Here is a 22637-nt window from a genome sequence, read left to right as displayed (position 1 = left end):
ATTTGATATGGCATGTAGTAAAAAACAAACCCACATATACGTACATGGATATGTGGTTCAAATAAAGGTAAAGGGGTCTTGGAAGCACACAGAAAGTTGGGACAGTCCTACAGGGCCATTTCACACTCACAGAGAAACACAAACACTCTGTCTTTGAAAAGAGATGAAGGATAGATTTTTATTAAGCTGCAACTCTATATCCTAAGTCATAGTCCTTGGGATGCCTCTCCCATCGGAGACATCTGGATGAGGGGAAAGACTATATGACAGAAGAGAGCTTGGCCAGGGGATGTTTGTCCCGCGTGAGGCAGACTGAGGCTGCCAGCAGTCCTTTTTCAGGTCTTAGATTCCTGTGAATCTCATAAATACCATCCTCTTGCCAGAAGAATGCAAGCTCCTACAAACGTGACTTAGATCACTTACAAACTCCCTAAGCCCATCCATTGACTTGAAATGAATAAGCTCTTCATTTAAAAAATGGGAAATGAAAATTTTATAGAATTTTTTTTCTTTACAAAAAGGTTCATTGCATGCAGGTGAGATGACTGCAATGGAAAATATTCTATGATAAAATATTCTGATGTTTATGAAATTCCCTAGCCTATATTTACTTTAACATTTGTAGTCATTGTACATTCCCTTACAATTTTTCTTAGTCTTTTACTGGTTCTTTTAAAGATGTTACTATATAATGTGTACTCCACTGTAATTTGTATCTGATAACATGAGCAATATTTGATATAAGGAAAATGTGCCTTTACTGTTAAGTCTATTTTGATTACATGTAGAGTATGCTATATAAAATAATACTTTAATATATACCACAGCCCACACGCCATCAATAAGATCTCATCCTCCAGACTTGTGAATTCTTGGAAAAAATTACTTCCACATGTTCTTAAAACTACTTAAGATTTTTGACTGGTTGGTGGTCTATTGATTCTAAATATGTGACCTGTCAAAACGCCATCTTTAAACTTCAGTGATGCATAGAGGTTTGGAATTAGCAGGGCTGAATTTATTACAGAACAAAGGGAGGCGATGATTAACACACGCATCTGAGCAGTAGGGGAGAAAATAATCCGTGAATGGATTAGATGCCATGATCCTAAAACCACATTCTCTGAATGTTGGGTCCTTGCCCAGAAACGGGGTGAGGCCAAACACTGATGTCTTTTATAAGATGGGGTATCTCCATGGACCTCTGATCGAGAGCACTGGGGCTGAGAGTGGGGGACCTAGACCACTGTGTGTGCAGTGACCTTCAAAACTGGGAGCCCACTCATTGAGTGTCATGCAATTATCGGTCTGCCTGCCTGGTGGATGTTACATGAAAATGTAAATGAGTGAGATTTTATTTTACCACTAACCAGGAATCACTTACAGTTTTGTTGTTGTTGTTTTTTTTGGATTCCAGTTGGCTACTTTCAAGGCTGGCACAGGGGCTGCCAAGATGAAGCCAATTATTTTTCACTGTCCCACTAGAAGCCAAGAGTCACAGGCAGGCTCTGTTTACTGGCAAATTCTGGTAGATTCTGAATGCCGAGGATGTAATTTCAGGGAAACTGATCTTTGTAAGAATAGTACATGAAAAGAGAACACTAAACCCGTTTTCTGATTGACGTCCCCCATTATTTCCTACTGATCCCACCATGTCTTGCAAGCTTTACAGAAAGCAAGGATTTTTCAGTATCAGAGTGGCACTGATGGAGAATGACACTCTGAGAGAGGTCTCCGATAGATAGGTACCTTTCTGAGAAGAAAACAGACCATCAGGAAAGTCACTGTGACCCCCATTCCCTGGAGGGAGGAGGAGCATTTGAATCACAAGCCCAGGTGCTCAGGAAATCTCCTGTCACTCTGAGATGGGCTGGGACATGGTGCCATGCCCGAAGCTTCTAAATACAGTTCAGGCTGGGTCATCATGACAGATGCTGAACTGGCACCGCTACAGGGACCGGAGTGGGAACTCTGACAGCACTTAAATGCCACAGCCCCTGGGCTCCAAGTCTTCCTGGGCCGGGACAGGGACAGGCAGTGCAGAGCCTTATGGGGAGGCAGGCAGGAGCCGCTTTGGCAAGGAGATCCTGCTGTTTCGGCAACACCACTGCTCCTTCAGAAGGCAATGGACACCCAGCCTCACTCCAGCTATTTTAGAAGTGGTCAGTTTCTGAATTGCTGGCACACTTGGAGGACACTGTCTCTTCAATGGTCATTCTGACCCTCCAAGGTAGGTAGGCCTGGGAAAAAAGAGGCGTGCTTTGTATGGCCAAGGCGGTGGATGAGGAATGAGCGCAATGAAGTGAGCTGATCAAGATGACTCAAGGAGTCAGGAATAGCGGTAGGAACAGTCTGTTGACTTCGGGATTCCCAGATAGGTCTTTAGTACACAGAAGACAGCATTAGGCACTTCCTTACCTTGCTCCACCCTCTTCTTTCTGGCCATCACCAAAAATCTACCCTGGGGTTAGCTTCCTTTAACAACTCATTCTCTTCTGGGAGGGCTTTAGAGGAAAAAAGGAGACAGGAGAGACTCGAGAGACAGGGTTTTGCTGGTGTATGTGTATGTGTCTATGATATGGGATGTGAGGGAGGTGGGTTCTAAGTTTTGCAGGCGCCCTAAGCTGGAGTTGGTGAGATGTAAATATAAAGACACTACTACAATTATAATCAATCCAGGGTATTTGTTTCACTCTTAATGCTTGACCCTGCCAAAGTGAATCCCTTTCTGTTGTCAGGGCATTTGATTTTAAGGTTTCTGTAGGTAGTGTGGGGTGGTGAGTGAGTTCAAGCCTTGGAGTAAGACCATGCATGGTTCTTCTCTCTGATGCTTCTGGGTGGGTGCTGCTGGGCACGTTCGTTACGACCTCACCTGTCAAATAGGGTTATAATGCCCAGGTCTCGGTCAGCCTCACTCTCATTACTCTGGAGACTCCCTTGTGAACCAGACCTTTTCTGTCTCCTCAGTGTGTACTTTTCTCATCTGGAGCCACACGGTGAGTGCTCTTGACAAGATTGCCAATTTGGAGTCAGGGGACCATGCTGTCTCCCAGCTATCTTCATATTCCCACCTCTCACGGAGTCTAGGGCTGCTTCTTCTGCTAAGGTTGATCTCTCTGCTTCTCTGTTCAAGTCCCCATTTCCTTACTGAAGGTCCAACATATATAAATTTTCAATGGACCATCCTGTTTTCTCTTCTTTCAGATTCTAGTCATGTTCCTTCTCTAATAGGGTAGCAGTCGACTTGGGCCAGGAGAAGTAGACCCACACAGAAACAGGCTCTCTCAGCTGCATGCTTGCTGTTTCTTTGCTTTACCTCCTGCCTTTCTGAAATTTCTCCTTCTAACACCATTTAATTTTGATAGTTTTTGCTTGAGGCCCTGGAATCTTTCCTTCACCAAGCGATTGATCGCTTCCTGTTCTACATTAAAATTTTTCTTTATTAGGATTTGCTTTTTGCTTTTCTTCATTTGAAAGAACACAAACCTTCTTTTCCCCTCTCAGATATGGTCAGAGAAATGACCAGGAAAGATTTAACCCTTGTGGTCATCTCCTTTTCCAAATGATGGAAGGAACTAACATTTAAAATACTTCTACTATGTGTGAGCCATAAGCATCTACTACAGTATTTTGATGATGAGATTGGCTCAGATAGGTTAAATTGCTTGCCCAAGGTCATGGCTGGATGTGTGCGGTTCTAGAGGACTGTGCTCTTTCCCCTTCCAGGTGGCTTCTCTGGAAACCCCACTTCACTGCAGGCAATAGGAACACCAGGGGTATAGAGAGTGCAGCAGCTGTCTGTGTAAGAGTCATTCTGTTCTCGAAGGGAAGGACATCTCCGCCATCCTTCCTGCCACCTCCAACAGCTTGACTAGCTCCAGCACTTGGGGAAAGAGTTTGTTTCTTTCCCTATTTTATCCTCAGGACCATAAACATCTATCTGGGTTACTGAGAATTTTTTAGATGATTGACCTTGACTCCTACTCATAGAAGTGACTAAATTCACGGATTTCATTTGATGCCCCTGAAAGATTTGATGCCATTGAACTCATTTGATGCCCCTGAAAGTTTTAACACAACTCATGGTTGTGGAAGGAAAAGCTAGTTTCCATAGTTCAGATTGTGTGTAGAGATGGCATTTCTGAGATTTCATTGGGAACATGGCATTCAATCAAGACACCTTGTTATTAGGGATATACTGGCCTCCTAAAGAAGATCAGAAGGCTAGCATTCCAGGTTCTACGTCTGGCTCAGCTTACCCTTCCTCCCAGCCCTTCTCTGGACACACCTCTTTTCTTACTTGGTTACATATTCAGCAATTCATTCACTCACTCACTCATTCATTCAACTAAAACAACATTTTATTGAGTGCATAATAGGTACCAGACCTTGTCACTGGTGCTGAGGAATAACAAAGTGTGCTTGCTTTTCTCTAATATGCTAGACTTTACTGTCATGCCTTTTCCATAAAATTCCCTTTTCTCAGAAGATCCTTCTCCTTTCCCCAGCTCTGCCTTTTCATCTTGCAGACATCTCTTCATTAGGCCCAGACAAGACCCCTGGGCTGGAAGAGGTGCTTTTCCCATAGCATTTTGTTGATATTGCTCTTAGCTAATAAAATACATGGGAATTAGCATTTATATATTCATTTTACTATTGATAAATGTTTACATGCACACAATATGTTAGCAATTCATAAAAATTTCAGCAAGTGGAAATAATTTTTTTATTTACTTATTTTTTTACAAATGATAAAACTAAGGCTTAAAAGGTTAGACAGTTGTAAAAAGAGGAGATGAGCTTTAGAACTCAGTTCTCAACATGCTATGTGGCATGCTGGATTTTGACTTTCAATTTTATTAGCTTATTTATTGACCTGTCCTGTCTCCTGAATGATTTCTCTGGGTTTGGCTTGATAGGTTGGGTGGACTTAATTTTTTTTTACTATTATTATTAATTTCCTCTCACCATTTATCCTCCATCTATCCTCTTCCATCTCCCCCTTTCCCCTCTGCACTCACCACAGTTTTCTGTGTCCATGAGTTCTTTCTTTTTTGTTCAGTCAGGTTTGAGTGGATTTTAAACCTTGAGTAGCTGGTGGTCTCCCAAGCATAATTTAAAAGGCATTGCATATTCCTGGCTATACTCAAATGTTCTACTTACATATTTGTAATTGCCACCTCCAAAGGGAACTGTCTCCAGAAGTCATTGTTAGATTACACTTGTTGCTTAGAAATTGGCGGCTTAGTTCTTCCCTTGCAGGTTATTAGCATGAACTTGTTTATTTATCGGTGCATAGTGAGAATACCCTAACAGGGTATAAGGCAAGTTCTTCTGTGACCTTTGGGGGAAGGCTTCCTTTCACTTCATGGACATTTAAAGAACAACCAACATGGCACACGTCTGTTGGTGGTGGTGTTGGGAGGTTGCAAGTAGTTGTGGTTGCAAAGAGCAAACAAGAGCTTCTCCCAGAAAAAAAAAATGCCAAGAGCCTCAGGAGGGGCCTATGTTGACAGCTGCTGGCCCAACACTGACTGGTAAATTTTGAAGACCACCCAATCAGGATCAACTTTTGGAGGACCTCTGAAGCAAGAAGTATTTAGATTAAATATTGCCATATGGCTTGTGACCAATTATTGATTATTTTATCTGTGCATTGTCTGTGCTTTCATCAGGGACATTTTCTGAACCATAAGTTGGTCTCAAGTATTTTAGCTCTAGCAGAATTGGTTCAGTGGATAGAGTGTTGGCCTGTGGACTAAAACGTCCTACGTTTAATCCTGGTCCAGGGCATGTACCTTGGTTGCAGGGTCCACCTCCCTGGCCTGGGCCCTGGTCAAGGCTCAAGCAGGAGGCAAACAGTCGTGTTTCTCTCACGTTGATGTTTCTCCCTGCCTTTCCCTATCACTTCCACTCTCCCTAAAAGTCAATGGAAAAATATCCTCGGGTGAGGATTAACAAAAAAACAAACAAAAAAAGAATTTTAATTTCACGGGAGAATGACATACAATATTTGAATTAGGACCATTCTAGAAAATCCAGTACATGTAAGTATCCTTATTTTTTCTTGGTCTTCCCGATTAACTTGGTTATTGGCTTATAACCTTATATGTTAATTTGATATATTACTATTTATAAAGTGCTTACAGATACATTATTATCAGATGAATTCTCTTCAAGAACACATATCCAAAACAACTTTGGAGCCTGAATTCTGACTTGAGTTAAGCCTAAATAAACCAAATTTATTTTTATTTTTATTTTATTGATTTTTTACAGAGAGGGAGAGGGATAGAGAGCTAGAAACATCGATGAGAGAAAGTCATCCATCAGTTGCCTCTTGCACACCCTCTAGTGGGGATGTGCCCGCAACCAAGGTACATGCCCTTGACCAGAATCAAACCCGGGACCTTTCAGTCCGCAAGCCGATGCTCTATCCACTGAGCTAAACCAGTTTCGGTGTAAATAAACCAAATTTTGCACATGAACTATTTCAGCTGCCTTTATGTCTTTCAATGCTGTCATTACACATTTCTTCAAGTCCAGACGTCTTCCACTATTAATTTGTACCTTGTAATGTTATGTTGCTTATGGTCTAGGACGGTGGTTCTCAACCTTTCTAATGCTATGACCCTTTAATACAATTCCTCATGTTGTGGTGACATCCCAACCATAAAATTATTTTCGTTGCTACTTCATAACTATAGTTTTGCTACTGTTATGAATCACAATATAAATATCAGTGGTTTCCAGTGGTCTTAGGTGGCAGGTTGAGAAGCACTGGCAGGGTCACCTAAGACCATTGGAAAACACAGAGATGTTTACATTATGATTCATAACAGGAGCAAAGTTATAGTTATGAAGTAGCAATGAAAATAATTTTATGGTTGGGGGGGGTCACCACAGCATGAGGAACTGTATTAAAGGGTCACAGCATTAGGAAGGTTGAGAACCACTGGTCTAGGACAAAGCAAAAGAGTGACTAACGTTGCCTGAGACCTTCAGTGGCCTGTCACATTTGGATGCTTTACCCAGAGGGTACGGGGACAGGAAATAAAATACAACAAAGAGGACCTTTACCAATGTACTTATTAAATAATGTTACGTTTGAGATGATACCTAAAAGATTCATGAGATAACTACCATACTACTGAGAAAGACTAAGTCCCATATGACCTTGGTTTGAATAGTCTCCTCTCCCAAAAGAACTGACTATATTTTAATTTCCATAAAGCTATCTTCTGACTGAGCCTGAATATGAGGTCTGCACTGCCACATTCAGATTGGGAAGCACACAGTTTTTCAGGCCTGGTTCTGAAAAATGGGCAACAGTGTCTGGTGGCCAGAGCATCATCTCTAATGTCAGATAACTTAGGTCCCGCTCTGACTCCTCCCAGTTACGTAATGTGAGAAAAGCCCTTTCATCTTGTCAAGCCTCCGTGTCTCCATAGCAGCAATCATGCCTACTTTCTAGGGTTTTCTGTGAAAAATTGTGTAAGATGATAGAGATAACTGTCTAGTATAGTACCTGCTACTTCTAACCCCCTTTTTTTTGCTTTCACCTGCAAAGCATGCTGGAGCCCTTTCAGGCTGAACCTCTGATGGACTTTGGACCTTTGATCAACAAGAAATAGATATAAAAATTACTGCTGCCATTTCTTTGCAAAACCTCTTTAAGAGGCTTAGATCGCAGGGATGACTGGGTCCTCACCTCTGGTGCTGTGTACCGCTGAGAGAGGTGCTGGTTGTTGGGTGGGGAGATATGTGCTCCTACTCTCCTTAATTGGCTTATTGGCATGAAAACTGCAGGCTTCAGGTTACCTCCCCCTTTCTCCCAAAGAGAACTCGGAGGACATGGATTGCTTAGAGGCTTCATTCCATTACTAATCATCTAATGGGCTCATTTGAGTGTTTGCTATCATCATAATTTTATTTTAATCCAACCTGGGTTACAGTTCATTCGCTTGAAACTCTGGACTGGGTATCAAATTTGGGCTCAGCCCGTACTCAGGTCAATGCCAAATGCTCTGCTTCTGCCCTATTTAGAATTACTCTGAAAATTTTCATCACCAGATTTCTCTAAGCTCCCTGATAAAATCTGACATCCCAGAACCAGTTTCCACTGCAGAGGTCCTCTGGAAATATTGCAATAGTTTATTTGAGCCTGGTACAGAGAGTACTGCCCAGCGTATAAGCTTCTGATGTCTGCCCTGGTGTGAAGGGAAGCCCAGAGATGGCTGTGAGAGTGTTGGTTTTAGAAGCTTTGGGGCTTAGGGAAGTAGACCAAGGAATGGTTGCCCTACCAATATCAGATAGGAATTAACACTCAATACAATCGTGTCTCAGTTATTGGCAGGAAAACACCCCAAACAAAACCACCACAATTGTTTATCATATGGGTGATGGGTATCTTTCTCCTTTGTTTCTAACTATTTTCTTCCTCGGGGTAAAACATGACAGGTGGGGTGCAGTATTATGGAAGTGGCACTGTGCACGTAATCTCAGATGTGCATCTCTTATCTACATCTCTTTTTTTTCTAAATATATTTTTTATTGATTTCAGAGAGGGAAAAGGAGAGATAGAAACGTCAATGACGAGAAAGAATTATTGATTGGCTGCCTCTTGCACACCCCCTATTGGGAATCGAGTCCACAACCCAGGCATGTGCCCCTAACCAGAATCAAACCTGGGACCCTTCAGACCCAAGGCCAATGTTCTATCTACTGAGCCAAACCAGCCAGCGCTCTTACTTCTCTTATCTGACTATAGTAGTCTTCCAACATCCATCTCCAACAATGACACCAGGGTATCATATCATACATTAGGGGTGTCGAACTCAATCAGAGAAGGGGCCAAAATCTAAAATCCAGCCTAAATCGCGGGCCGAATGGTTTACTGAACAGTCATAAACTGTCATTGTGATGGAAACGCAGCGGAGTGCAGTGATGACAGCGCGGTGCGGGCCACATTGCAAGGCCTGGCGGGACGGATTTGGCCCGCGGGCCTTGTGTTTGACACATGTGTCATACATCATTCCTTCAGGAGAGACCTACCTTCTAAGTCATATTGTTTTCTATTTTTCTTAGATTCAATGTTCTCATTCACAAAATGGACATAAAAATATATGCCATGGCTACCTCATCACATGGAAAGGCATTTAGATAATGTACTATAAATTATGAAACTATTTCATAATTGCCAGTATTTTGCATAAACTGAGAATTGAACTTGCTCTAAGCTAACCTCCACTTTCTGTGGGAATTGGGTATCCATTTTATCCACTCGAGATAGGTAGAGATAGAAAGTGAGTAATACTATGAACTGATAGTTAGAATATCTATAAGGATTTTTTTTTTTGGTGGAATAGATATGTTCATTTAACCCTATGAGTCACAGAGTGTTCTTCAATTACTTTTAACTGACTCAGTGCAGGTCCCCTAAGTTTCCTCCTCTAACTTCCTTAGTTACGCGTGATGTTATCATTTATGCTCCTGATTTACTGAAATTCTCCTCGTTAAAGTACTATGCACAGGAGACATCTCATAGCCAAGAAGTCTTTCCAGGTCATTCAAATGAGTTTCTAATGGTTATTTTTTGAAGGCAGGAAGTTACAAATTGACAAGAATAAAAGAACTTGAAAACACAGAGGTGTTTTCTGATCTTCAAGGGACTGATTATATTTCTGAATGGAAGGCCTGATTTGATTGAAATAACCTATTATGCATTTCCTATGTTCATGACTTAGGTAACTGAGTATACATTTTGATTAATAGCTGAAATAATTGATCTGATTAGCCTATTTCACATAACTATGATTTAGAAATGTATTTTAAAAAGAAGTAAGCTTTATTTTTACCTAAGCTGTAGATCTTGACTCTGAGATTACTATTTTAAGGGTATTATAGGTAGCTTATATCACAGATAGCCCTAACTACTCTAGAAATTTATATATATAGTGTCCCAAAAATGTATATATACACATTGAATAATTTTAAAGGAAGTGTTTATTAAAATACATTTTATTTTCAAAATTGAGCTATCGGCTGATAAAGTATGTATACTTTTTTGGGGGATACCCTGTGTATATAGATATAAAATATGACATTAATTTTATTTCCAAATTATGACATGTAAGAAACAGTTGAAAATGAAAAATTACATGGTGCCTTCATGTTCTTGCAAGTGTGGGCCAGTTTCTGTATTCTGTATATAATAGTCACTTGGGTTCTATTTTGTGGGTGATGGAGAATCTAGGAGCACTAAATATTTCTCGGGAAACAAATGAATGTCTCTGGAAATCCTCTTCATGGGCAAATATCACCTTTCCATTTCTTTCCAGTAATCATGGGCTCCCCAGGACTGTTCTCAGATCCCTCTTTTCTAGATTCCTATAACACACAAGACTGTATATAATGGTGTGGAAAACTGTGTGATAGCATTTGGCTTTGTTTGTAATTATTTGTGGATGTGCTCAGTTTCCACTTGTACAGTAAGTACCTTTAAGAGAAGCCCCATTATATACTTCGATATTTCCCAGAATCTAGCACAGTCCTGGGCACATAGTAAGCACTCAATAAACACATAGTTAATCAACATTAACTGGGAAACTTCTCAAGGTCTGGAATTCTGTTTCAAATTATCTATATGGTACCTCATACAAGGCCACATGCTGATAGGTGCTTATTGATTGATTTGATTGAAACTATAAACAGAGTACCCATTCAAGTTTTTAACTGCTGTGATGATGCACACGTGGGCCCCCAGTCTTTTTCCTCATTTAACTTATCTGGCCCAAACAGTTTTAAATTTGATGCTTCTATCTGAGATTGCCTCTAAAAGTTACAGTAGAGAAGATTCTTAATTCTTCAAGTCATCAGAGGTAGAAGAGGTTAGAAAAGTTTTCACTTCAATCCTTCTAACGGCATGATGAGGAAATAGGTCCGTTGTGGCTAAGTAACTTGTCCAAGATTATCCACTCATCCGTTTAATGTCACATTTGAGTACCCATTTTATTCCAGATGACACGGTGAGTTAAGAGTAGAGCCTCTTATTTCCTAACTCTCCAGCCATAGTCCCTGTTTCAATCACAACCTCAATTTGGCTACCATTAAATATTTATCACTTAGTGCAGCGATATTGTTCCTTCCTCTCCCCTTTCCTAAACACACATTAGAGAAATCAAATGTCCAAGATTTCTACTGGGCCCTACTTAAGATGACTATTTCCAACTTTTTCATAATGATAGCCCTTATGACAAGGAGATTTCATAACAAAAGTAAGACAAGGCTATTTTTCTATTAAATCTCGCCAAGAAGCTTTTGAAAAAATTTACAATGTTCATGGTAAGTGAGGAACTCTTGGCAAATTACAGAAACAAAATGGGATTTGGGAATCCATGTCTCAGAGGATCAGAATGACTGTGCTCGGCCGAGTAGGTGAAGACCTAAGGGCTCAGCTACAGGAAGGCATATAGGATTGGGCTAGGAAAGAGATTTGTCACTCCGCAGCAACTCTTGTCTTAGAAAAGTAGCTTCACTTTTCTGTGCTTAAAGAAGACAAAAATTAGTAGCTCCTGTTAAGTCCAGGGGATAAAATTATATGCTTAGCCATGTAAAACTAAGTCATAATTTTTTTTTGTAAAGATGGTGACTGGACTTGTGATTGTGGATACACTAAAGATCATGGGCAGAGACTTCTGTGGGATTTAGGAATTTGGTTCAGTTCTGCAGCCCCCCAAATGCCTTCAGCAATGAAGGGTGAGGAACTGAGGAGGACGCAGAGAGATGGCACCTTGTTCCTTGTGGCCTTTGGCAAAGCTGTGGAATATTCTGCCAGAAATGCTGCCTGGGTTTGAGAGAGGAACACACCAGGGTACAGGAAATGGCAACCAAAGGTATCATGGGCTGAGTTGTTCCCAAGCCCAGAACCCGCTACAGGTAAATGAACATGGCAGCAAGGTGGCCTGGCATTCTGTGCCATCCTTCCCCCACCCTGCTGGTGTCAAGGACTGATGTTCAAAAGATCACAACCTCTGGGTAACATACTGCTGTTTCCAATCTTTATGTAGTACCTATTTCCAGGGGAAGCCATCAGATGTTAAGGTTGGCTTAGAGAAATAGCTTCTTAGATTTGGCTTGAAGTATCATTTGGTCTAAGAAAATTGTCCTAGCTAATCTGAGCTTAAAAATTCTTAAGAGATACAGTTCTTGGCACTGGGCCCCTGAAAGTAAAACAGTTAAAAAAATTTAGAGAAAATTCTCTTGTAAATCTGACACTGGCCTTCTCCATCAGTCTACTTGCCACCCCCTCCTCCCCCATGGGCATGGAAGACACACAAGGAAAGGACCATCTGGCTCAGCATGCCAGTTTTTTATTTGGTTGCTCTCAATCCTACCTTCCTGTTTGGCTCACCACTCTCCTCTGCCCATACTTCAGAAACCAATCAAGGTGTCTCCTGAGCTCATTTATTCCCTTTGTTTCAGCTGCCTTCTTGGATAACTTTTTCCATATGCTTACATCCTTGCCTCACAACGGATTTTTTTTCCTTTCTCATCCAAAATGGCCTGATTGAACTCTTAGAAAAGGCCATATACTTGGATATAGGACAAAGTGCTTCTAAATATCCCCAACAACATTTCATTACTTTTGATGGCCAGGATATATACAGGGTGGGGAGGAGAGAATTGCTGTGTTTAAAAGTTATTGGTTATTGACTGATGGGCAGTGATGCCAAGTAGGTTGGAATTCAAGAACATGTTGCTGTTAGCATTGAAACTCCCCACTCCCCTCGCCCCCCCTGAAGTGCACGAGACCAAACTAGGTTTGGAGCTAGAGTCTGTTGTTATTGTTGTTGTTGTTGTTACTATTATTAAAATGTGGCCTTTATGTACTCTGTTGCCCCAGATTGGCTTCAAGCCCTTCAACATGGTGACGTTAGTATTCTTTATATTGCCTGTTGTGGACCAATTTTCTTCAGCTGTTGCTAAAACTTACTAAAATGCCAGATGTCATGTTGGAAACATGAAACCTGAAAGAAGGTCGTAAATCACAAAAACAAACCATAAAAAAAATAATAAAATACCCTGAGTGCTGTGCTCTGGAGCTTCCCAGCTTCAAGTCTCCCTTTGTTCACCTCTCCCCCTCTCCACTCGGCCGTTCTCCCCGCCTTCATCTTTCAGGGTTGGGGTGTTGAGGGTGTCCAGCATTTCTCACCCCAGGCTTGATGGTGTGTTTTGCAGATTCTGAGCAGAGCACTGGTTCAGACTCAGAGGTGCTGGCTGAGCGGACTTCCTGCTCCTTTGACACGCACGCTGACCTGGGCCCGGGTGCTGCAGGCCCTGTGCCTGCTGCCATGGCCTCCATGGAGGAGATCCAGGTGGAGCTGCAGTGCGCTGACCTTTGGAAGCGGTTCCATGACATTGGGACTGAGATGATCATCACCAAAGCGGGCAGGTAAGGACGTGTTCCTTTGAATGGCCACATTTAAAGAATGAGGTCTAAGGAGGAGCTATTCCATTCCTTCTTTTCACTTATTGGTGGTAGGTAGCACCAGTGAAGCCAAAGTCATGTGCACTCATGTTTTTGCAGCTGGACATCTTGGTGAAGTGATCATGTGTTTTCTGTGACTTTGCCATTTTTCTCCAAGGGCCACAGAAACTTAAATCACCTCTAGCCTCACAAACATTCCTGCCTACACATTTCAGTTAATATTGGAGACCCATGGTACATAACAGCCAAACCGATTGCCAAAGCAAGTGTTTCTTCACCATGCATCATTCTCAACAGAACAAGTTTGCTCCCCAAGCAACAGCTTGCATCTTCTAAGGCCTTGAAAGCAGCCAGATGTTTTTGTAAGAATTTTGGCTTTAGTACGAATTGGGTTTGGTTTATCTTCTGAACCCTGCTGTCAATCCATTGTATTTATTGAAAGTATTACAAAACTTTCATGCATTCTGGTGGAAACTCTTGCAAATATTTATGTAGGATAATAAAAGTTTTTAAGACACAACTTCTCTTGAAAACACACTAAGCTACTCCTTCATTGGTATCTTTCAGTTTTCTTGAAGGACACTGTTTTGTTAGTTATCTATTTGTGCTGGATACTCAATGTACACTACATTATTTAAAATTCAAAGGAATTCTATGAGGTCAGATATGATAATTCCAAATATGGATGAGGATGTGAAGGCCGAGATTAACTAACTTGACTATAGCCACATGAGCAATAATGGACAGCTGCAGAATTCTATACAACTCTGCCTGGCTCTAAAACAATGGTCTCAACTATTTATAACTCTGCACTGTTAAGAAATGGTTGTAGTTCTTACCCATTGGATTCAAAATGAAAATGATTTAAATAAAGATAAATTGGGGCTACACTTATTGAGTACATAGTGATACTTCACTGCTGCTTTCATATTTTCCAAGCCATTCTATGCAATCTCACATCCTGAGACCAAAAAGACCTACCTCATTGATCAAAAGCTGTCTTTATTAACATGGACATTTAAAGTAAAAGAACTTTGATTGGGTTCAGTTAACTTAAATGAATATAGAGAAACCTCCAAGTATAATAAAACATCACAAAAACATGAGGTTAAAACAAACCTGAAATATTGTTCACTTTCTTTTTCTTCTAGAACTAAGTTTTCCTTCTTTAAGTTTTAGCAGTGAATAAAACTATTAAAACGCTTCTTAGGAGGCACAACTTTGAAGGAGAATTACTTTCCATACCATCTCTTTTTTGTTGCTTGGGTTTCAGTTCTACATTTTGAGATGTTATGGCATGGAAAAAAATAGAACAATTCCAGGAAAAAGTGTTTATTCTTTTTCTTAGTTTTGAGCAAGAGGCTTGGTTTGGAGAGAGATGGGAATTACTTTTTTTTTGGTCTATAAGATTTTCTAGTTTTTGTCTTAGATTTTCACTTTCTACTATTGGGTCTGTGTATTTTGGCTATTTTTGTTCTCAATATCATACCCTTGTTCCATGCACTTCATTGAATTCAGTTCATCTGCAGAGCTCATTGACAACTCTTCTGTGACCTCCTTTTGTGATTTCTTCTACCTTCACAGATTGACTTTGATTCTTGAATCTATGTGGATAACCACAGGACAGACATACAGCTTGGTCTTCAGTCGTACCCCTTTATTTAGGGTTAGAAATTACATTCATTGCTTCTGTATCACATTGCCTCAGGAGTTGCAAAGAAGGCTTTCTCTTCTGTGAATTTTGTTCCCTCCTTCCCCATTCCCACAGTTGTTTTCTTCCTTTTCACTTCCTTTTTCTTCCTGTGTAGTCTCCTTTTCAATTTTCATTTCAATTTCCATTTTATTACTTAATGTTAGTTATGTATATCTCTCTTTTATTTTTCCTGCTCAGGAGGGCTTAGTTACCATCTACTCCTCACACCCAAACTGTAGTCCTGTCATTTAGAACCACTGTTGTCTACAAAGCCCTCGTACTTTGAATATATAATATTATAGCAACGTAATCTGTGTGATCAGCACCATGGACAGAGGTGCGTGTAGGGATTAATGGCTTTAGAAGACAAAAGAATTGGCCTAAATTTTGTCTTAAAAATCAAACCAAACACTTCTTACTTTGTAAACCTGAAAGATTATTTTTTCTCTAGGGTGTTATGACTTCACTTGGTATTCTGTGCTAAAATGCTGACAAAAAGAAAAAGCAACCTTTGATACATTTTTAAGAAGATAATTAAAATATAGTCATAGAGTTTTGAAGCAAGAGGGCACTTTGGAGATGATATAGTTCCTTTCATTTGTTTAAGAAGGTATGGGGTTAAAGGACTTATCCAAAGGCACCCAGCTCATTCATCATTGACTGGCTGCCTTCTGCAGGCTCCTTACTGGGGACTGAACCTGCAACCTGGGCATGTGCCCTTGACTGGAATAAAACCCAGTACCCTTCAGTCTGCAGGCAGGTGCTCTATCCACAGAGCCAAACCAGCTAGAGTTACAGGTAGCTTTTCTACTTTAGGTCATATAAAATGTTCCTGATAAACAGTAAATCAGTTTAAAAACAATTTATCCCTTTTCTTGAAATAACCAGAAAATAAATTAATCTTTTTCAATGTAACAAATCTCTATAGGTGACTGAAAGAAACCACATTTTCTTATCACAGTTATTAGCAAGTGAGAGGACTTCCTCTCTATCTCTGGCAAGATGCTCTCCAGCACTTATACATATAGGACAGTTCTAAGTCATTGTTATTAAAAAAGAAATTACTAATCGATATTTAAATATATAACCAAGGTTCTCAAATTTTTGGAATTAGTGTGGATCAAGGTGCCTAACAAATGTTACATTTAGTCATTATGAGTAGCCCACCATCAAAATTCATTAGTGCACTATAATACTAAAACATAGGGCTTCTTAATTAAACTTGTGAGGGCAGAGGGAGAAAATCTAAATATACCAATAAAAGCTTCTGAAAAATTATCAAGTGGGAAAGAAGGAACAGTTATATACATATTCTTTGAAAATACTTAAGAATTAGACATCATCCCTGTTATAAAGACTATGGTCTCTCTTATGCTTTCCCCAAATATGATTATGATGTCACTGACCTTATACAGAAGACATTTGCTTTTTGAGTTGCTTTTGTTGGATTGTGTAACTAGAAAGCCCCTCATATAAACAACCGGTGCACATTTGCAAGATGGCTGTCTGGGGCCAAAGTATGGTCTATGGCCGTGAAATGAAGCAAAGCCAATTAGGCTGTATGTGGATCAAACCTGTGACCTTGACCTCATTAGCACTGTGCTCTGCCCAGCTCGACTAAATGGCCCCAGATGGTTAAACTTAATGTAGCATTTTGTGTACAAGTACCCTACAGAACATTCAGGCAATTCAACTTTTTGAACTGAGCACTTTTTATGTCTGGCTCCTAAATGAATGACATACAAAAAGAGCTTGATGTTTTTCTTCTTTCTTATGGTTAAGGAAGAATGGTGAATTTTATTCTAGACTCCTTGAAACACAATACCTCTTTGGGTTGCTCCCTCTTCAATTATGAGAGTAGTTGTAAAGTGCCATATCCTGACCTCGCTTGCTTTGGCAAGTTTAACAAGCCATTGTGGTAGAAAGGAGGTATTGCCCAGAGGCCACTAGAATTCATTTGGTATTTGCTCCCTATTCCACAGGGTCTTTCTCATGACACACATGTTGACAGCCTGAGAACTTGCAGAAATTTTTCTACATTTTACCCATTAAAAAAACACTTTGGTGGCCCTTTGTTTGGGAATGGTAGCACCTTCCTTTTTTTTTTCTTAAGACATTATTTTTAGAGTGGTCACTTTCAAATAGACTCAACCAATCAGAAATATTTTATGATCAGCAACAAACAGTTGTGATAAGCTACTTGGAGAGTAAGATGATTATAAATTATTCAAGTATGGTAAGCATATGAGTATAAGTATATTCAAGAATGTTATACCCTAATAAGAAACGTATGTGTGGATTCATACACAACATCCATTTATCTAATTACAATTATGTATACGCCCTTTGTGTATATGAATCATCAAATAGGTCAATGTGAGTTAAGGAGGCACTATTTCAACAATATAAGTCATCAGCATATTTTATAGTGATAATTCTCAAAGTGAAAAGAAAATAAGCTAACTTTGAGAATTAGAGGACACTGAACTTTGGCATTCTTAAAGTGCTTAATGAGAAGAGACTTTCTGATCTTTTACTTCTGCTGCTTCTTCCTCTTTGATTGCTCGGCTTCCTACTTTATTCCCTTCATAGGAGGATGTTTCCTGCCATGAGAGTGAAAATCACTGGTCTGGATCCTCACCAGCAGTACTACATAGCAATGGACATTGTGCCTGTGGACAATAAGAGATACAGGTAAATGAATGACTCTGAAATGTGGAATTTTGGGTATCACTAAAATTCCAGAACTAAACTCATTTGATGAAGCATTTTAATAGTGTACTGTATAATGCTCTGTACAGGGAATAAGGATGGAGAATATGCCAATGGCCTGTGGCAGAGCACCAGGCAGGAAGGAGTCGCTAGAGGCAGGAAATCAGGACTCAGTAATTGCTGGGTCTGGAATTCATCCCCACTGCATCTCTGGAGAGAGTAGGATTGTATTAATATATAGTCTGCCAGGGTAGCAAAAATCCAATGAAATTAAGTCTAAAATTACTTCTGTTAACATTGAAAGTAATTAACATATTGAATGATTTGGTTTATGAAATGCTGAGGTAAAATGACTGATTTTGAAGAGGAGAAAGAGAAGTAGACATGTACAGTACATTCAATCATATATTTGATAGATCACCTTGTGGATGGTGAAGGAAAAGAATAGGAGAATTAGGTGAGACCTTAATAAGAACATTTAATTAGAGTTATAATTCATTGATATGGATTGTGAATGAGTTTGCTAAATATTTTTCCTTCAAAATCATGAAAAGCCAACATAGTCTCATAGCTCTTGGGTAGCTCACATGGAGTTCTTGTCTGAAACAAGTTGGGGCTTAATTGATCTCTTGAGATCTCAATCCAATCAATGAATCATGGCTGATTTTTGAAATGACTGAGAAATTGGCACTAGATCCATGAATTTGGAGGACAGAGGTGAGTGGTGAAGACCAGGACTAGTGTGGTGGGTGAGGGAGCTGGCCCAGAGAGAAGTGGTCCTGAGTGCAGGGCTTAACAAGGGAAAGGTTTCTGATCTTTTTAGAGGATCTTGGGAGTAAGATTTGGACTCAGCGCCTCTGTTTGCCAGGACCCAGGGCCCACAGCTCCTTTACTAAGAAACAGGAAGTGTCAGATCCATGGAGAGCAGCCTTCAGAACTATAGGGCAATTGGCAAAGTCTGGAAAACTGACCTCCTTTGCTACCAACAGTATCTCATTTCCAGTGGCTTTGTGGGAAAATAATGTGGGAGATGATTATGTTCAAGATGGAGTTCATCAAAGAAAACACTGGGAAGACTTGGTGTTGTTTCTGGGGGTGGTTGCACTAAGGCAAAGGCCCTCCATTTTCCTAGAAATGCCTCAAAATAGAGATCTCTGGCAAGGAAATGGTTAACAAGTGAGCTGCTTGGAGGGTCTCTGCACATGGCTGTGTTTTATAGGACGATATGGAAGATGTTTTTAATAAGGAACCAAATCCTGAACAAGTGGCCAACAGATTATATGGTTTGCATTTGGAAGGTGAAAGGTTGCAGTAAAATACCTTTTCCATAGCTAGGCACGTGGGTTCAGGATGCCTGTGTGCACACAGGGGTGCAAAGCCAGGAGAGGAAGAAGAAAGAAAAAGGGCTGTGAGAATGTTTTTCTTGTGAGAGCTGCAGCTTTGATCATTAACCACAACACCTTTTTGCTCTCCCCCACCCCACCCCATCTCATTCTCCTTTTCTCCTTATCATTCCTTCTCTTTTTCTCCTTTGTGCACTACTTCTCCATTCTTGTCATCTCTTTGCTTTCTGAACCTTCTATTCCCTCTCTGCATACGTCTCTGAATTCTCCTCTCTCGCTCTCTCAGATACGTGTATCATAGCTCCAAGTGGATGGTGGCTGGAAACGCTGATTCCCCTGTGCCACCAAGAGTTTATATACACCCTGATTCTCTAGCTTCTGGAGACACTTGGATGAGACAGGTGGTCAGTTTCGACAAACTCAAGCTGACCAACAATGAACTGGATGATCAAGGACATGTGAGTTAAAGAACCCCATCTCCCTCTTCCTTCTCCCTGCAGTTCTCCTTTCTGCTTTAGAGCCAACCAGCCCCAGGCTTTTACAAACAGGCAAAATAAGAATCCCCATGCCACTGTAAGTCATCTTAAGAAAATAAGCATGAAGTTTTTTTTTTTTTTTATTCCTGTGACATTTCATTTATTACAAATCTAACATTTAGCAAACGTCTGCTATGCATCAGGTTGTGTTTATCAGACAGAAGTCTTGTGCTCCAGGACTCACAGTCTAGTCAGGGGAGAAATTCTGACACAGAAACACAGGACAAATAAAAAAAATGGTGAAATAAAATCACAACATTCGTAACAACTATCGTTTTGGCTGATTGTTGAGGGAAGAATTTATAAATTCTGGCTGAATTTCTAAGAGAAGAATAGGCCCTAAAACTTTCCAAGTATAATTAGATCACCTGATGCTATCAATTTACTTTCTGCAGTAAAACAAATTTTCACTGAAGGCCATGATCCAGATTGGGTGCTATGAGAAGATTGGAGAAGCTAAAACCATGGCTCACATCTTGCAGGAAGTGCCAATTTTCTGAGGAAGGGAGAATGTACTTGCACACTACTCACTCTCACATGACATAAGAGAATGTCTATAAATTCAGCAACAAAGTGCAAATAATAGCTTGTAGAATATAAAGACAGCACGAGCCCATGTTGCAAATTTGAAGCAGGAGGGAACCACCGTCATGTGGCAGAGGTCTGGGACCTTTTAGTGGAGTGACGTCTACTGGTACCAGAACATCATTCAGCATTTGCCCAGTTAAAGCAAATGTATCGCATTCACCGCCCATGATTGGGATGATTTGCTATATGGTTCCATATGATGCTCTCTAATCACTTAGTCCTGCCTGTGGTGGGCAAGTATACTGACTTCTGGTTTCTTGTACATCCCGCCCCCTGATTTCTGGTTTCCTGTACATCCCACTCCCAATATATACTCTTTCTAAAATGCTTCTACTCTATGATTTTATTTGCATGAGAGCTTGAAAAGACGTAGGGACTTTAGAGCCAACCCTGTCTTAATGTTTTGTTTTGTTTTTCTCATTCCAGATCATTCTGCACTCCATGCACAAATACCAGCCTCGAGTTCATGTTATTCGCAAGGATTTCAGCAGCGACCTTTCACCCACCAAGCCTGTTCCTGTTGGGGACGGAGTGAAAACGTTCAACTTTCCTGAGACTGTGTTCACCACGGTCACAGCCTATCAGAACCAGCAGGTAAGAGGCTGCCTTGAGAGTTTCTGGCGGCATCTCCTTTTAAAGGAGCTTATTCAGGCTTTTGGTAAGAAAGGCTTCGTCCTTCCACATGGCACTGAGGAGCATGGAATGAGAGACAGCAGGCTTGCAGGGCACATAAGGCACCCGTGATGACAAGGCAGGAATGCCTAGGAGCAGCTGGCATGGTCTCGATTTAGATCAGAGACTAGATCTTTGCCCAGGAGGAGCAAACCTAAGTCATCTTCATGTCTCTCTGTGTGTGTAACCCATGTTCATAATCTCTACCACAGCCTGGCAAGTGTTTCTCATTTGCAAGTTCTAAGGTTTGATCCATTCCTTTCCTCTTATCTGCACTTTTCCACATATCCCAGCACCTGGCTACACTAGAGGCAACAGGTGTCTGAAATTCCATTTAAGACCCATGGCTTCACTTACACTTTCAGAGGAAATTTACTTACCTGACCCCAAGATCTGTATGTTTTCATGTCAGTAGTATGTCCATTCATTCCGTAAATATTTAGTGGACACTGATGAATGAACTCATTGAGATCAGTTCTGGAGACCAGGAGGGTCACTATTGTAACTCAGGCTGAACTTAGAAAGCCATATCAATGTGACAATGAAAGGAAACTGAACACGAGACCTGAAATCCCTTTCTCTTCCTCAAACTTCTCTCATAGGCATTGTCCTGTGTCTGAGTACATTCTCACTGCATACATATTTTGTTTATATCAGGACTGGAGTAGGGGCTGTAGTGTTTTGGAAGAGGTGGGAAACCATGATTAAGATAATGAGATTTGACAGCAGACATATCTGATTTGATTTATGACTTTTCTACTAATGAACTGTATGGCCTTGAACACCTTTCTTACCCCCTTTTAACCTGTGTTTCCTGGTCTGAAGATGTTCTAGCATCACAGTGCTACGTGGACTAGAAGAGGTAACATGTCTAAAGTCACTGACACAAATCTGGTGTCCAATTAATGGCAGTCAGACATTGCTAAATGACTGGGTCCATAGACATAAAGGAACATGGGAAAATAGAGGCCATTTTAAAGAATAAATTGCTCAGCCCTGACCAGTGTGGCTCAGTAGTTTGGAGCATCATCTCATGCACTGAAAGACAGCAGCTCAATTCCTGGTCAAGGCACATGCTCAGGTTTCAGGTTTGATTTCCACTTGGGGCATGTTCTAGTCCCCCCACCCCTCTTCCTCTCTCTCTACAATAAATAAAAAACATATTCTCGAATGAGAATTTAAAAGGAATAAATTGCTCATTAAGGAGAAAGGGGATTGCTGGGAATGGGAAGAGCTGCCTTGGCTCTTGAAGGTATTGTAATCAATAGGTAACTACTTTGATCTCTCTGTTCTCGTGTCATGTTGGTGAATTCATGATGTGCTGACATTCAAAACAGATGAGTCACACTCAATTCTGCTTATTTTGAAGTCAAGATAACAGCTTTTGCCTGTTTAACAAGCCTCCAGTCCCTGGATAAATCAACAAGCACGATTGTTTAACATTCCTGTCAGCTTCATAGATATGATTTAATATAATGCAGTGACTTACAATAAAGCAAACTAACCTCAGCTCTTCCCCCCAGGAATCTTGAGGTCTGCATCCTGTAAGTCAGAGCCGTGAGCGAACGATAATTTTCAGACCTGTCTTGAAGATGCTGGGTAGC

The 22637-nt window shown here is 40.6% G+C and overlaps 1 protein-coding gene across 6 annotated transcripts in view; it reads left to right on the top strand.

Moving 5' to 3' along the window:
• TBX15 (T-box transcription factor 15) overlaps positions 1 to 22637 on the top strand; it is an 89711-nt gene that overhangs the window by 35754 nt on the left and 31320 nt on the right. For 4 of the 6 annotated variants that reach the window (XM_036452553.2, XM_036452554.2, XM_036452555.2 and 1 more), the window contains exons 2-5: positions 13240 to 13453; positions 17775 to 17876; positions 19524 to 19695; positions 20788 to 20955. In XM_036452553.2, coding sequence (XP_036308446.1) covers positions 13240 to 13453; positions 17775 to 17876; positions 19524 to 19695; positions 20788 to 20955 — 656 coding nt within the window. Of the gene's footprint in view, positions 1 to 2003; positions 2342 to 13239; positions 13454 to 17774; positions 17877 to 19523; positions 19696 to 20787; positions 20956 to 22637 lie in introns of those variants that run through there. The other 2 variants (XM_036452557.2, XM_036452556.2) reach the window with 2 other exon arrangements.

This window comes from Pipistrellus kuhlii, unplaced genomic scaffold (assembly GCF_014108245.1).
Source record: "Pipistrellus kuhlii isolate mPipKuh1 unplaced genomic scaffold, mPipKuh1.p scaffold_m20_p_24, whole genome shotgun sequence".
NCBI classification, from domain to species: domain Eukaryota; kingdom Metazoa; phylum Chordata; class Mammalia; order Chiroptera; family Vespertilionidae; genus Pipistrellus; species Pipistrellus kuhlii.
This window is presented reverse-complemented; position numbering and strand designations above follow the sequence as displayed.